A 13363-nucleotide genomic window follows, 5' to 3' on the forward strand; every position below is an offset into this window, starting at 1 on the left:
CTGTGTAGCTGCGTGTGTGATTGGCTGTCTGTGTAGCGGGCGTGTGTAATTGCCGGCCTGTGTAGCGGGCGTGTGTGATTGGCGGTCTGTGTAGCTGCGTGTGTGATTGGTGGTCTGTGTAGCGGGCGTGTGTGATTGGCGGTCTGTGTAGCGGGCGTGTGTGATTGGCGGTCTGTGTAGCGGGCGTGTGTGATTGGCGGTCTGTGTAGCGGGCGTGTGTGATTGGCGGTCTGTGTAGCTGCGTGTGTAATTGGCGGTCTGTGTACCTGCGTGTGTGATTGGTGGCCTGTGTAGCGGGCGCGTGTGATTGGCGGTCTGTGTAGCTGCGTGTGTGATTGGTGGCCTGTGTAGCGGGCGTGTGTGATCGGTGGTCTGTGTAGCGGGCGTGTGTTTGGCGGTCTGTGTAGCTGCGTGTGTGATTGGCGGTCTGTGTATCGGGCGTGTGTGATCGGTGGTCTGTGTAGCGGGCGTGTGTTTGGCGGTCTGTGTAGCTGCGTGTGTGATTGGTGGTCTGTGTAGTGGGCGTGAGTTATTGGTGGCCTGTGTAGCGGGCGTGTGTGATTGGCGGTCTGTGTAGCGGGCGTGTGTGATTGGCGGTCTGTGTAGCTGCGTGTGTGATTGGTGGTCTTTGTAGCGGGCGTGTGTGATTGGTGGCCTGTGTAGCTGCGTGTGTGATTGGCCGTCTGTGTAGCGGGCGTGTGTGATTGGTGGTCTGTGTAGTGGGCGTGTGTGATTGGCGGTCTGTGTAGCTGCGTGTGTGATTGGCGGTCTGTGTAGCTGCGTGTGTGATTGGCGGTCTGTGTAGCTGCGTGTGTGATTGGCGGTCTGTGTAGCTGCGTGTGTGATTGGCGGTCTGTGTAGCGGGCGTGTGTAATTGGCGGCCTGTGTAGCGGGCGTGTGTGATTGGCGGTCTGTGTAGCTGCGTGTGTGATTGGCGGCCTGTGTAGCGGGCGTGTGTAATTGGCGGCCTGTGTAGCGGGCGTGTGTGATTGGCGGTCTGTGTAGCTGCGTGTGTGATTGGCCGTCTGTGTAGCGGGCGTGTGTGATTGGCGGTCTGTGTAGCGGGCGTGTGTGATTGGCGGTCTGTGTAGCTGCGTGTGTGATTGGCGGTCTGTGTAGCTGCGTGTGTGATTGGCGGTCTGTGTAGCGGGCGTGTGTAATTGCCGGCCTGTGTAGCGGGCGTGTGTGATTGGCGGTCTGTGTAGCTGCGTGTGTGATTGGCGGTCTGTGTAGCGGGCGTGTGTGATTGGCGGTCTGTGTAGCGGGCGTGTGTGATTGGCGGTCTGTGTAGCGGGCGTGTGTGATTGGCGGTCTGTGTAGCGGGCGTGTGTGATTGGCGGTCTGTGTACCTGCGTGTGTGATTGGTGGCCTGTGTAGCGGGCGTGTGTGATTGGTGGCCTGTGTAGCGGGCGCGTGTGATTGGCGGTCTGTGTAGCTGCGTGTGTGATCGGTGGCCTGTGTAGCGGGCGTGTGTGATCGGTGGTCTGTGTAGCGGGCGTGTGTGATTGGCGGTCTGTGTATCGGGCGTGTGTGATCGGTGGTCTGTGTAGCGGGCGTGTGTTTGGCGGTCTGTGTAGCTGCGTGTGTGATTGGTGGTCTGTGTAGTGGGCGTGAGTTATTGGTGGCCTGTGTAGCGGGCGTGTGTGATTGGCGGTCTGTGTAGCGGGCGTGTGTGATTGGCGGTCTGTGTAGCTGCGTGTGTGATTGGTGGTCTTTGTAGCGGGCGTGTGTGATTGGTGGCCTGTGTAGCTGCGTGTGTGATTGGCCGTCTGTGTAGCGGGCGTGTGTGATTGGTGGTCTGTGTAGTGGGCGTGTGTGATTGGCGGTCTGTGTAGCTGCGTGTGTGATTGGCGGTCTGTGTAGCTGCGTGTGTGATTGGCGGTCTGTGTAGCTGCGTGTGTGATTGGCGGTCTGTGTAGCGGGCGTGTGTAATTGGCGGCCTGTGTAGCGGGCGTGTGTGATTGGCGGTCTGTGTAGCTGCGTGTGTGATTGGCGGCCTGTGTAGCGGGCGTGTGTAATTGGCGGCCTGTGTAGCGGGCGTGTGTGATTGGCGGTCTGTGTAGCTGCGTGTGTGATTGGCCGTCTGTGTAGCGGGCGTGTGTGATTGGCGGTCTGTGTAGCGGGCGTGTGTGATTGGTGGTCTTTGTAGCGGGCGTGTGTGATTGGTGGCCTGTGTAGCGGATGTGTGTGATTGGTGGTCTGTGTAGTGGGCGTGAGTTATTGGTGGCCTGTGTAGCGGGCGTGTGTGATTGGCGGTCTGTGTAGCGGGCGTGTATGATTGGCGGTCTGTGTAGCTGCGTGTGTGATTGGTGGTCTTTGTAGCGGGCGTGTGTGATTGGTGGCCTGTGTAGCGGGCGTGTGTGATTGGTGGCCTGTGTAGCGGGCGTGTGTGATTGGTGGTCTGTGTAGCGGGCGTGTGTGATTGGCGGTCTGTGTAGCTGCGTGTGTGATTGGCGGTCTGTGTACCTGCGTGTGTGATTGGTGGTCTGTGTAGCGGGCGTGTGTGATTGGCGGTCTGTGTAGCTGCGTGTGTGATTGGCGGTCTGTGTACCTGCGTGTGTGATTGGTGGCCTGTGTAGCGGGCGTGTGTGATTGGTGGCCTGTGTAGCGGGCGTGTGTGATTGGTGGCCTGTGTAGCGGGCGCGTGTGATTGGCGGTCTGTGTAGCAGGACGTGTGTGATTGGTGCCCTGTGTAGCGGGCATGTGTGATTGGTGGCCTGTGTAGCGGGCGTGTGTGATTGGTGGCCTGTGTAGCGGGCGTGTGTGATTGGTGGTCTGTGTAGCGGGCGTGTGTGATTGGCGGTCTGTGTAGCGGGCGTGTGTGATTGGCGGTCTGTGTAGCTGCGTGTGTGATTGGCGGCCTGTGTAGCGGGCGTGTGTGATTGGTGGTCTGTGTAGCTGCGTGTGTGATTGGCGGTCTGTGTAGCTGCGTGTGTGATTGGCGGTCTGTGTAGCTGCGTGTGTGATTGGCGGTCTGTGTAGCGGGCGTGTGTGATTGGCGGCCTGTGTAGCGGGCGTGTGTGATTGGCGGTCTGTGTAGCTGCGTGTGTGATTGGCGGTCTGTGTAGCTGCGTGTGTGATTGGCGGTCTGTGTAGCTGCGTGTGTGATTGGCGGTCTGTGTAGCAGGTCGTGTGTGATTGGTGGCCTGTGTAGCGGGCGTGTGTGATTGGTGGCCTGTGTAGTGGGCGTGTGTGATTGGTGGTCTGTGTAGCGGGCGTGTGTGATTGGCGGTCTGTGTAGCGGGCGTGTGTGATTGGCGGTCTGTGTAGCTGCGTGTGTGATTGGCGGTCTGTGTAGCTGCGTGTGTGATTGGCGGTCTGTGTAGCTGCGTGTGTGATTGGCGGTCTGTGTAGCTGCGTGTGTGATTGGCGGTCTGTGTAGCGGGCGTGTGTGATTGGCGGCCTGTGTAGCGGGCGTGTGTGATTGGCGGTCTGCTTAGCTGCGTGTGTGATTGGCGGCCTGTGTAGCTGCGTGTGTGATTGGCGGTCTGTGTAGCTGCGTGTGTGATTGGCGGTCTGTGTAGCTGCGTGTGTGATTGGCGGTCTGTGTAGCGGGCGTGTGTGATTGGCGGCCTGTGTAGCGGGCGTGTGTGATTGGCGGTCTGCTTAGCTGCGTGTGTGATTGGTGGCCTGTGTAGCGGATGTGTGTAATAGGTGGTCTGTGTAGCTGCGTGTGTGATTGGCGGTCTGTGTAGCGGGCGTGTGTGATTGGCGGTCTGTGTAGCTGCGTGTGTGATTGGCGGTCTGTGTAGCTGCGTGTGTGATTAGTGGCCTGTGTAGTGGGCCTGTGTGATTGGCGGCCTGTGTAGCTGCGTGTGTGATTGGCGGTCTGTGTAGCGGGCGTGTGTGATTGGCGGTCTGTGTAGCGACTGTGTGTTATTGGCGGTCTGTGTAGCGGGCGTATGTGATTGGCGGTCTGTGTAGCTGCGTGTGTGATTGGTGGCCTGTGTAGTGGGCCTGTGTGATTGGCGGCCTGTGTAGCTGCGTGTGTGATTGGCGGTCTCTGTAGCGGGCGTTTGTGATTGGCGGCCTGTGTATCGGGCGTGTGTGATTGGCGGTCTGTGTAGCGGGCGTGTGTGATTGGTGGCCTGTGTAGCAGATGTGTGTAATAGGCGGTCTGTGTAGCGGGCGTGTGTGATTGGCGGTCTGTGCAGCGGGAATCACTCACCTACGTGTCCATAACCTACAATTCCGATTCTCCGCTTTCTTCCCTCAGACATCTTAAGTTCTGCTGTCTGACAGAAGAGACAAATGATCTGGCTATAAATGTGCACCGGAGATTATAACAGTCAGATTGTTTTTATATGTTTAAGAAACTAGAGAATTTAATATTGAGGTATGGTCTGTGGCGGATTCAAGGGTGGGGGGGGGGGGGATCTGTTGCTACAGCAGCATGACTGGAGGCTGAGAAACTCTGTGCAATTTAACCCCAACTGTCCCCTCAGGCAGCCTAACTGAGCCCAACCGCCCCCTGCTGCAGCCTAACTGAGCCCTACCGTCCCCTCCTGCAGCCTAACTGAGCCCTACCGTCCCCTCCTGCAGCCTAACTGAGCCCAACCGCCCCCTCCTGCAGCCTAACTGAGCCCTACCGTCCCCTCCTGCAGCATAACTGAGCCCTACCGTCCCCTCCTGCAGACTAACTGAGCCCAACCGTACCCTCCGGCAGCCTAACTGAGCCCAACCACCCCCTCCTGCAGTCTAACTGTGCCCAACCGCCCCCTCCTGCAGTCTAACTGAGCCCAACCGCCCCCTCCTGCAGTCTAACTGTGCCCAACCGCCCCCTCCTGCAGCGTAACTGAGCCCAACCGCCCCCTCCTGCAGCCTAACTGAGCCCTACCGTCCCCTCCTGCAGCCTAACTGAGCCCTACCGTCCCCTCCTGCAGCCTAACTGAGCCCTACCGTCCCCTCCTGCAGCCTAACTGAGCCCAACCACCCCCTCCTGCAGCGTAACTGAGCCCAACCGTACCCTCCTGCAGCCTAACTGAGCCCAACCACCCCCTCCTGCAGTCTAACTGTGCCCAACCGCCCCCTCCTGCAGCCTAACTGAGCCCAACCGCCACCTCCGGCAGCCTAACTGAGCTCTACCGCCCCCTCCCGCAGCCTAACTGAGCCCAACCGGCACCCTGAGTCCAACCGCCCCCTCCGGCAGCCTTACTGAGTCCAACCGCCCCCTCCGGCAGCCTAACTGAGTCCAACCGCCCTCTCCGGCAGCCTAACTGAGTCCAACCGCCCCCTCCGGCAGCCTAACTGAGTCCAACCGCCCCCTCCGGCAGCCTAACTGAGTCCAACCGCCCCCTCCGGCAGCCTAACTGAGTCCAACCGCCCCCTCCGGCAGCCTAACTGAGTCCAACCGCCCCCTCCGGCAGCCTAACTGAGTCCAACTGCCCCCTCCGTCATCCTAACTGAGCCCAACCGCCCCCTCCGGCAGCCTAACTGAGCCCAACCTCCCCCTCCTGCAGTCTAACTGAGCCCAACCGCCCCCTCCTGCAGTCTAACTGAGCCCAACCGCCCCCTCCGGCAGCCTAACTGAGCCCAACCGCCCCACTCCGGCAGCCTAACTGAGCCCAACCGCCCCCTCCTGCAGCGTAACTGAGCCCAACCGTCCCCTCCTGCAGCCTAACTTAGCCCAACCGCCCCCTCGGCAGCCTAACTGAGCCCAACCTCCCCCTCCGGCAGCCTAACTGAGTCCAACCGCCCCCTCGGCAGCCTAACTGAGCCCAACCTCCCCTCCGGCAGCCTAACTGAGCTCAACCGCCCCCTCCGGCAGCCTAACTGAGCCCAACCGTCCCCTCCTGCAGTCTAACTGAGCCCAAACCGCCCCCTCCTGCAGGGTAACTGAGCCCAACCACCCCCTCCGGCAGCCTAAATGAGCTGAACCGCCCCCTCCCGCAGCCTAACTGAGCCCAACCGGCACCCTGAGTCCAACCGCCCCCTCCGGCAGCCTAACTGAGTCCAACCGCCCCCTCCGGCAGCCTAAGTGAGCTCAACCTCCCCCTTCTGCAGGGTAACTGAGCCCAACCTCCCCCTCATGCAGGGTAACTGAGCCCAACCGCCCCCTCCGGCAGCCTAACTGAGTCCAACCGCCCCCTCCGGCAGCCTAAGTGAGCTCACCCGCCCCCCTCCGTCATCCTAACTGAGCCCAACCGCCCCCTCCGGAAGCCTAACTGAGTCCAACCGCCCCCTCCGGCAGCCTAAGTGAGCTCAATCGCCCCCTCCGTCATCCTAACTGAGCCCAACCACCCCCTCCTGCAGCCTAACTGAGCCCAACCACCCCCTCCTGCAGCCTAACTGAGCCCAACCACCCCCTCCGGCAGCCTAACTGAGCCCAACCGCCCCCTCCGTCATCCTAACTGAGCTCAACCGCCCCCTCCGGCAGCCTAACTGAGCCCAACCGTCCCCTCCTGCAGTCTAACTGAGCCCAACCACCCCCTCCTGCAGGGTAACTGAGCCCAACCTCCCCCTCCGGCAGCCTAACTGAGTTCAACCGCCCCCTCCGGCAGCCTAAGTGAGCTCAACCGCCCCCTCCGTCATCCTAACTGAGTCCAACCGCCCCCTCCGGCAGCCTAACTGAGCCCAACCGCCCCCTCCTGCAGCCTAACTGAGCCCAACCACCCCTCCGGCAGCCTAACTGAGCCCAACCGCCCCCTCCTGCAGCCTAACTGAGCCCAACCGCCCCCTCCTGCAGCCTAACTGAGCCCAACCGCCCCCTCCTGCAGGGTAGCTGAGCCCAACCGCCCCCTCCGTCATCCTAACTGAGCTCAACCGCCCCCTCCGGCAGCCTAACTGAGCCCAACCGTCCCCTCCTGCAGTCTAACTGAGCCCAACCACCCCCTCCTGCAGGGTAACTGAGCCCAACCTCCCCCTCCTGCAGGGTAACTGAGCCCAACCTCCCCCTCCGGCAGCCTAAGTGAGCTCAACCGCCCCCTCCGTCATCCTAACTGAGCCCAACCGCCCCCTCCGGCAGCCTAACTGAGCCCAACCTCCCCCTCCTGCAGTCTAACTGAGTCCAACCGCCCCCTCCGGCAGCCTAACTGAGCCCAACCGCCCCCTCCTGCAGCCTAACTGAGCCCAACCACCCCTCCGGCAGCCTAACTGAGCCCAACCGCCCCCTCCTGCAGCCTAACTGAGCCCAACCGCCCCCTCCTGCAGCCTAACTGAGCCCAACCGCCCCCCTCCGTCAGCGTAACTGTGCCCAACCGTCCCCTCCGGCAGCCTAACTGAGCCCAACCGCCCCCTCCTGCAGCCTAACTGAGCCCAACCGCCCCCTCCTGCAGCCTAACTGAGCCCAACCGCCCCCCTCCGTCAGCGTAACTGTGCCCAACCGTCCCCTCCGGCAGCCTAACTGTGCCCAACCGTCCCCTCTGGCAGCCTAACTGAGCCCAACCGTCCCCTCCTGCAGCCTAACTGAGCCCAACCGTCCCCTCCTGCAGCCTAACTGAGCCCAACCGCCCCCTCCGGCAGCCTAACTGAACCCAACCGCCACCTCCGGCAGCCTAACTGAGCCCAACCGCCCCCTCCGGCAGCCTAACTGAGCCCTACTGTCCCCTCCTGCAGCCTAACTGAGCCCAACCGTCCCCTCCTGCAGCCTAACTGAGCCCAACCGTCCCCTCCTGCAGCCTAACTGAGCCCAACCGCCCCCTCCGGCAGCCTAACTGAACCCAACCGCCACCTCCGGCAGCCTAACTGAGCCCAACCGCCCCCTCCTGCAGCCTAACTGAGCCCTACTGTCCCCTCCTGCAGCCTAACTGAGCCCAACCGTACCCTCCGGCAGCCTAACTGAGCCCAACCACCCCCTCCTGCAGTCTAACTGTGCCCAACCACCCCCTCCTGCAGCCTAACTGAGCCCAACCGCCCCCTCCGGCAGCCTAACTGAGCTCTACCGCCCCCTCCCGCAGCCTAACTGAGCCCAACCGTCCCCTCCGGTGGCCTAACTGAGCCCAACTGCCCCCTCCGGTGGCCTAACTGAGCCCAACCATCCCCTCTGGCAGCCTGAGCCCAACCGTCCCCTCCTGCAGCCTAACTGAGCCCAACCGCCCCCTCTGGCAGCCTACCTCCAACCCTTCACTCCCTCAGCATAATCTGAAACCCCCCTCCCCAGGGGCTGGACACTTTTACAGGGGGGGTCATTTCAAGCAAGTGGCTCTGCCTTTCCACTATCACATGACAATGAATGGGACGGTTATTCCTGTCGGGTGTGCGCACCATAAGATGTATATACCTCTGTATAGGACGTATGAGATCAGCTCCGATGGTTTCTAACGCAGCCGCTGAGTAAGTCCTGGGCTATGCGCATATTGGGGACATCATCCGATCCAGCATGACACACAGGCGTGTATACCTGACACCAGCACAGTCCTGTGTGTACTTTGCTCTTTCCTTAGGGGGGGGGGGGGGGGGGGTTGTTTGTACTGTAGTTAATGATTCTGGTTCCCAGAGTCACACAATGTACAGTAATGGGGACACGGTCACTAAATCTGCCCTATATAGGACGACCAGTGAAGTTTGACAGGGCTTAGGATCTGCCAACCTACCATCCACTAGGGCATGCTGGGAGAACGAAATAGTGTAACGAGCGCAGCGTTGTCCATGTCGAGATTGGGGAGAAAAAAAATTGAAAAACTCATGTCAACCTTTTGACTGTCAACCTTAACCATGTCGACCTTTTTCAGGTGTCATCCTTTATTCGTCAACCCAAGGCATGTAAGCCCATACCCATCTAATGCTGCAATCTTGTATTCCCACAGCGTCACAATCACACAATTATAGCAGAGAGGCTCTGACAGTGTGATGTCATTACCTGAGAGACGCTGACAGTGTGATGTCATTACCTGAGAGACGCTGACAGTGTTATGTCATTACCTGAGAGACGCTGACAGTGTGATGTCATTACCTGAGAGACGCTGACAGTATAATGTCATTACCTGAGAGATGCTGACAGTGTGATGTCATTACCTGAGAGATGCTGACAGTGTGATGTCATTACCTGAGAAACGCTGACGGTGTGATGTCATTACCTGAGAGGCGCTGACAGTGTGATGTCATTACCTGAGAGATGCTGACAGTGTGATGTCATTACCTGAGAGATGCTGACAGTGTGATGTCATTACCTGAGAGATGCTGACAGTGTGATGTCATTACCTGAGAGACGCTGACAGTGTGATGTCATTACCTGAAAGACGCTGACAGTGTGATGTCATTACCTGAGAGGCGCTGACAGTGTGATGTCATTACCTGAGAGATGCTGACAGTGTAATGTCATTACCTGAAAGACGCTGACAGTGTGATGTCATTACCTGAGAGACGCTGACAGTGTGATGTCATTACCTGAGAGGCTGCTGACAGTGTGATGTCATTACCTGAGAGATGCTGACAGTGTAATGTCATTACCTGAAAGACGCTGACAGTGTGATGTCATTACCTGAGAGACGCTGACAGTGTGATGTCATTACCTGAGAGACTGCTGATAGTGTGATGTCATTACCTGAGAGACTGCTGATAGTGTGATGTCATTACCTGAGAGGCGCTGATAGTGTGATGTCATTACCTGAGAGATGCTGACAGTGTGATGTCATTACCTGAGAGGCTGCTGACAGTGTGATCTCATTACCTGAGAGACGCTGACAGTGTGATGTCATTACCTGAGAGGCTGCTGACAGTGTGATGTCATTACCTGAGAGGCGCTGACAGTGTGATGTCATTACCTGAGAGGCGCTGACAGTGTGATGTCATTACCTGAGAGGCTGCTGACAGTGTGATGTCATTACCTGAGAGGCTGCTGACAGTGTGATCTCATTACCTGAGAATCTGCTGACAGTGTGATGTCATTACCTGAGAGACACTGACAGTGTGATGTCATTACCTGAGAGGCGCTGATAGTGCGATGTCATTACCTGAGAGGCGCTGACAGTGTGATGTCATTACCTGAGAGGCGCTGACAGTGTGATGTCATTACCTGAGAGACATTACCTGAGAGGCTGCTGACAGTGTGATGTCATTACCTGAGAAATGCTGACAGTGTGAAGTCACTACATGAGAGATGCTGACAGTGGCGGTAATGTCGGTGTAAAATCATTACATGAGAGACAGTCGGTAGTGTCAGTGTTATGTCTCTACATGAGAGATGCTGACAGTCGGTAGTGTCGGTGTGATGTCACTACATGAAAGATGCTGACAGTGGCGGTAATGTCGGTGTAAAATTATTACATGAGAGACAGTCGGTAGTGTCAGTGTTATGTCTCTACATGAGAGATGCTGACAGTCGGTAGTGTCAGTGTTATGTCTCTACATGAGAGATGCTGACAGTCGGTAGTGTCGGTGTGATGTCACTAAATGAAAGATGCTGACAGTGGCGGTAATGTCGGTGTAAAATCATTACATGAGAGACAGTCGGTAGTGTCAGTGTTATGTCTCTACATGAGAGATGCTGACAGTCGGTAGTGTCAGTGTTATGTCTCTACATGAGAGATGCTGACAGTCGGTAGTGTCGGTGTGATGTCACTACATGAGAGATGCTGACAGTCGGTAGTGTCAGTGTGATGTCACTACATGAGAGATGCTGACAGTGGCAGAATCTCTCATGTAATAATATCACACCAACATTACTGCCACTGTCAGCATCTCTCAAGTAGTGGCATCACAGTGACACTACCGACTGTCAGCATCTCTCATGTAGAGACATAACACTGACACTACCGACTGTCTCTCATGTAATGATTTTACACCGACATTACCGCCACTGTCAGCATCTTTCATATAATGACATCACACTGACACTACCGCCACTGTCAGCATCTCTCCTGTAGTGACATGACACTAAAAACTACCGACTGTCTCTCATGTAGTGACATCACACTGACACTACCGAATGTCTCTCATGTAATGATATCACACCGACATTACCACCACTGTCAGCATCTTTCGTATAATGACATCAAGCGAGAGGGGGGGGGGGGGGGGGGGGTGAGTCTGCACACTGCTTTATTGATTTCCTGTATTGTCGGAAATACTAGTCCACTTTATTTGTTCGGGTAGGTGGGGGTGCTATCTTTAAACAACCTATATGTCAGGAGGTTTGGAAGAGAGGCAGAAAGGGGTTGCAAGGGTAGATGCACACCAAAAAATGGGACAAAAAATTTTTTTGTACCGTAAAGAAGAAAATTGGTTCTTTTGTGAAGATTTTTTTCTTAAAAATGGCCCTTACGTTTTTCTTTTATTGTATGAAACTCGGGGTCATAAAGCATTTGTAAACATGGAGAAATAAAAAGGTTAAAAGTACAAAGAATCACTGACAACATACATAGTGTGTAAAGAGTATTGGAAAAGAAATTCTCAATGTCATTACATGAGAGACAGTCGGTAGTGTTAGTGTGATGTTATTACATAAGAGATGCTGACCGCGTCGGTAGTGTCAGTGTGATGTCACTACATGAGAGATGCTGACAGTGGTGGTAGTGCCAGTTTGACGTCATTACATGAGAGACAGTCGGTAGTGTCAGTGTGATGTCATTACATGAGAGACAGTCGGTAGTGTCAGTGTGATGTCTTTACATGAGAGACAGTCGGTAGTTTCAGTGTGATGTTATTACATATACAGTAGACAGATTGCTCCTTATCGGAGCTGGAGGTATGTCTGCACACTAAGGAAATTATATTTATATGATCCGTAGATCCATTCCCCGCATTTTAATCAATCAGTTAGTGGGGGTGCAGTTCCCAAACAGTATAAGTTTAAGCATCAAGCAAGAGTGAAAAGGACTGTTATTTTGGGAGCGCACTTCAAAGAAAAAAAAATACGTAAAATGTAACTTTTAATGTGTCATGTTCTAAAAAATCCCATTATAGGATATTGATGGGAGGCCGCAGTGAATTTTTAGGGGTTAAAACCACACATACAAACATATATATACACGCAGATGGTGTTTTAGTGAAAAATTAGAAGAGAAAAGTGATCTTAAAAAGATATGTAACTGAAAATGTCAATTTTATTTATTCCAGCATGACTTCAATGTATATGAAAGTTTACTGAGAAGGTATCAGTGATTAATAGATTTATTAGGTAATAAATAAACTAAGACTCGGTGGTCTTAGTAATTCTCGCTATATTGCCTCTATTATTGCCACTAAAAAGCTGTTTTTATAATCAGATCTAAGCAAACACAGCAGTGTACTGGATTAAATACTGTACAGGCAAGGATGCCCTCTGCTATTTAGAAGGAGAACATAACCTCAAATCTTTTCCAGTAATAGATATATGTATGTCCTTTGTGGTATAGTTTAATTCAAACAACTAAACTCAGTCACCTAAATCAGGGACTGGGTGATCTTAGTAATTCTGGCTATATTGCCTCTATTAGTGCCACCGAATAGTTGTTAACAGGTTTAGACAAATGCAGCAGTATACTTGTTTAAATACTTTACAGGTAAGGGTGCCCTCTGCTGTTTAGAAGGAGCACATAACATCAATTATTTTCTATTCAGTGTAGTACATATTAGAATTGTTAGATATCTAAATACATTGAAGTAACATTTCTATATTGCTGATTGACATTCAGTTTAAATCATAGCCAACACATGTTTCTCAAGGCCTTGAGAAAGCTGCGTGGGCAGTAAAACTGGAATAAATAAAATTGACATTTTCAGTTACATATCTTCTTAAGATCACTTTTCTCTTCTAATTTTTCACTAAAACACCATCTGCGTGTATATGTTTGTATGTGTGGTTTTAACCCCTAAAAATTCACTGCGGCCTCCCATCAATATCCTATAATGGAATTTTTTAGAACATGACACATTAAAAGTTACATTTTATGTAATTTTTTTCTTTGAAGTGCGCTCCCAAAATAATTAAATTTTCTCTCTTGCTTGATGATGTTATTACATGAGAGATGCTGACAGTGGCGGTAATGTCCGTGTGATGTCACTACATGAGAGATGCTGACAGTGGCTGTAATGTCGGTGTGATGTCACTACATACGAGATACTGACAGTGGCGGTAATGTCGGTGTGATGTCACTACATGAGAGATGCTGACAGTGGAGGTAGTGTCAGTGTGATGTCACTACATGAAAGATGCTGACAGTGGCTGTAATGTCGGTGTGATGTCACTACATACGAGATACTGACAGTGGCGGTAATGTCGGTGTGATGTCACTACATGAGAGATGCTGACAGTGGAGGTAGTGTCAGTGTGATGTCACTACATGAGAGATGCTGACAGTGGCGGTAGTGTCAGTGTGATGTCACTACATGAGAGATGCTGACAGTGGCGGTAGTGTCAGTGTGATGTCACTACATGAGAGATGCTGACAGTGGCGGTAATGTCGGTGTGATGTCATTACATGAGCGATTCTGACAGTAGCGGTAA

At 54.3% G+C, this 13363-nt stretch overlaps 1 protein-coding gene across 2 annotated transcripts in view; it reads right to left on the reverse strand.

Moving 5' to 3' along the window:
• The window catches only part of ASPDH (aspartate dehydrogenase domain containing), a 31043-nt gene extending 22689 nt beyond the window's left edge, over positions 1-8354 (reverse strand). The window contains exons 1-2 of one of the 2 annotated variants that reach the window (XM_083167138.1): positions 8219-8354; positions 4169-4235 (exon numbers count right to left, since the gene is read on the reverse strand). In XM_083167138.1, coding sequence (XP_083023264.1) covers positions 4169-4220 — 52 coding nt within the window. In that variant the 5' untranslated portion in view covers positions 4221-4235; positions 8219-8354. The remainder of the gene's footprint in view (positions 1-4168; positions 4236-8218) is intronic. The other variant, XM_083167139.1, reaches the window with a different exon arrangement.
• Positions 8355-13363: the final 5009 nt, after the last annotated feature.

This window comes from Crinia signifera, chromosome 12, assembly GCF_055691185.1.
Source record: "Crinia signifera chromosome 12, ASM5569118v1, whole genome shotgun sequence".
NCBI lineage: Eukaryota > Metazoa > Chordata > Amphibia > Anura > Myobatrachidae > Crinia > Crinia signifera.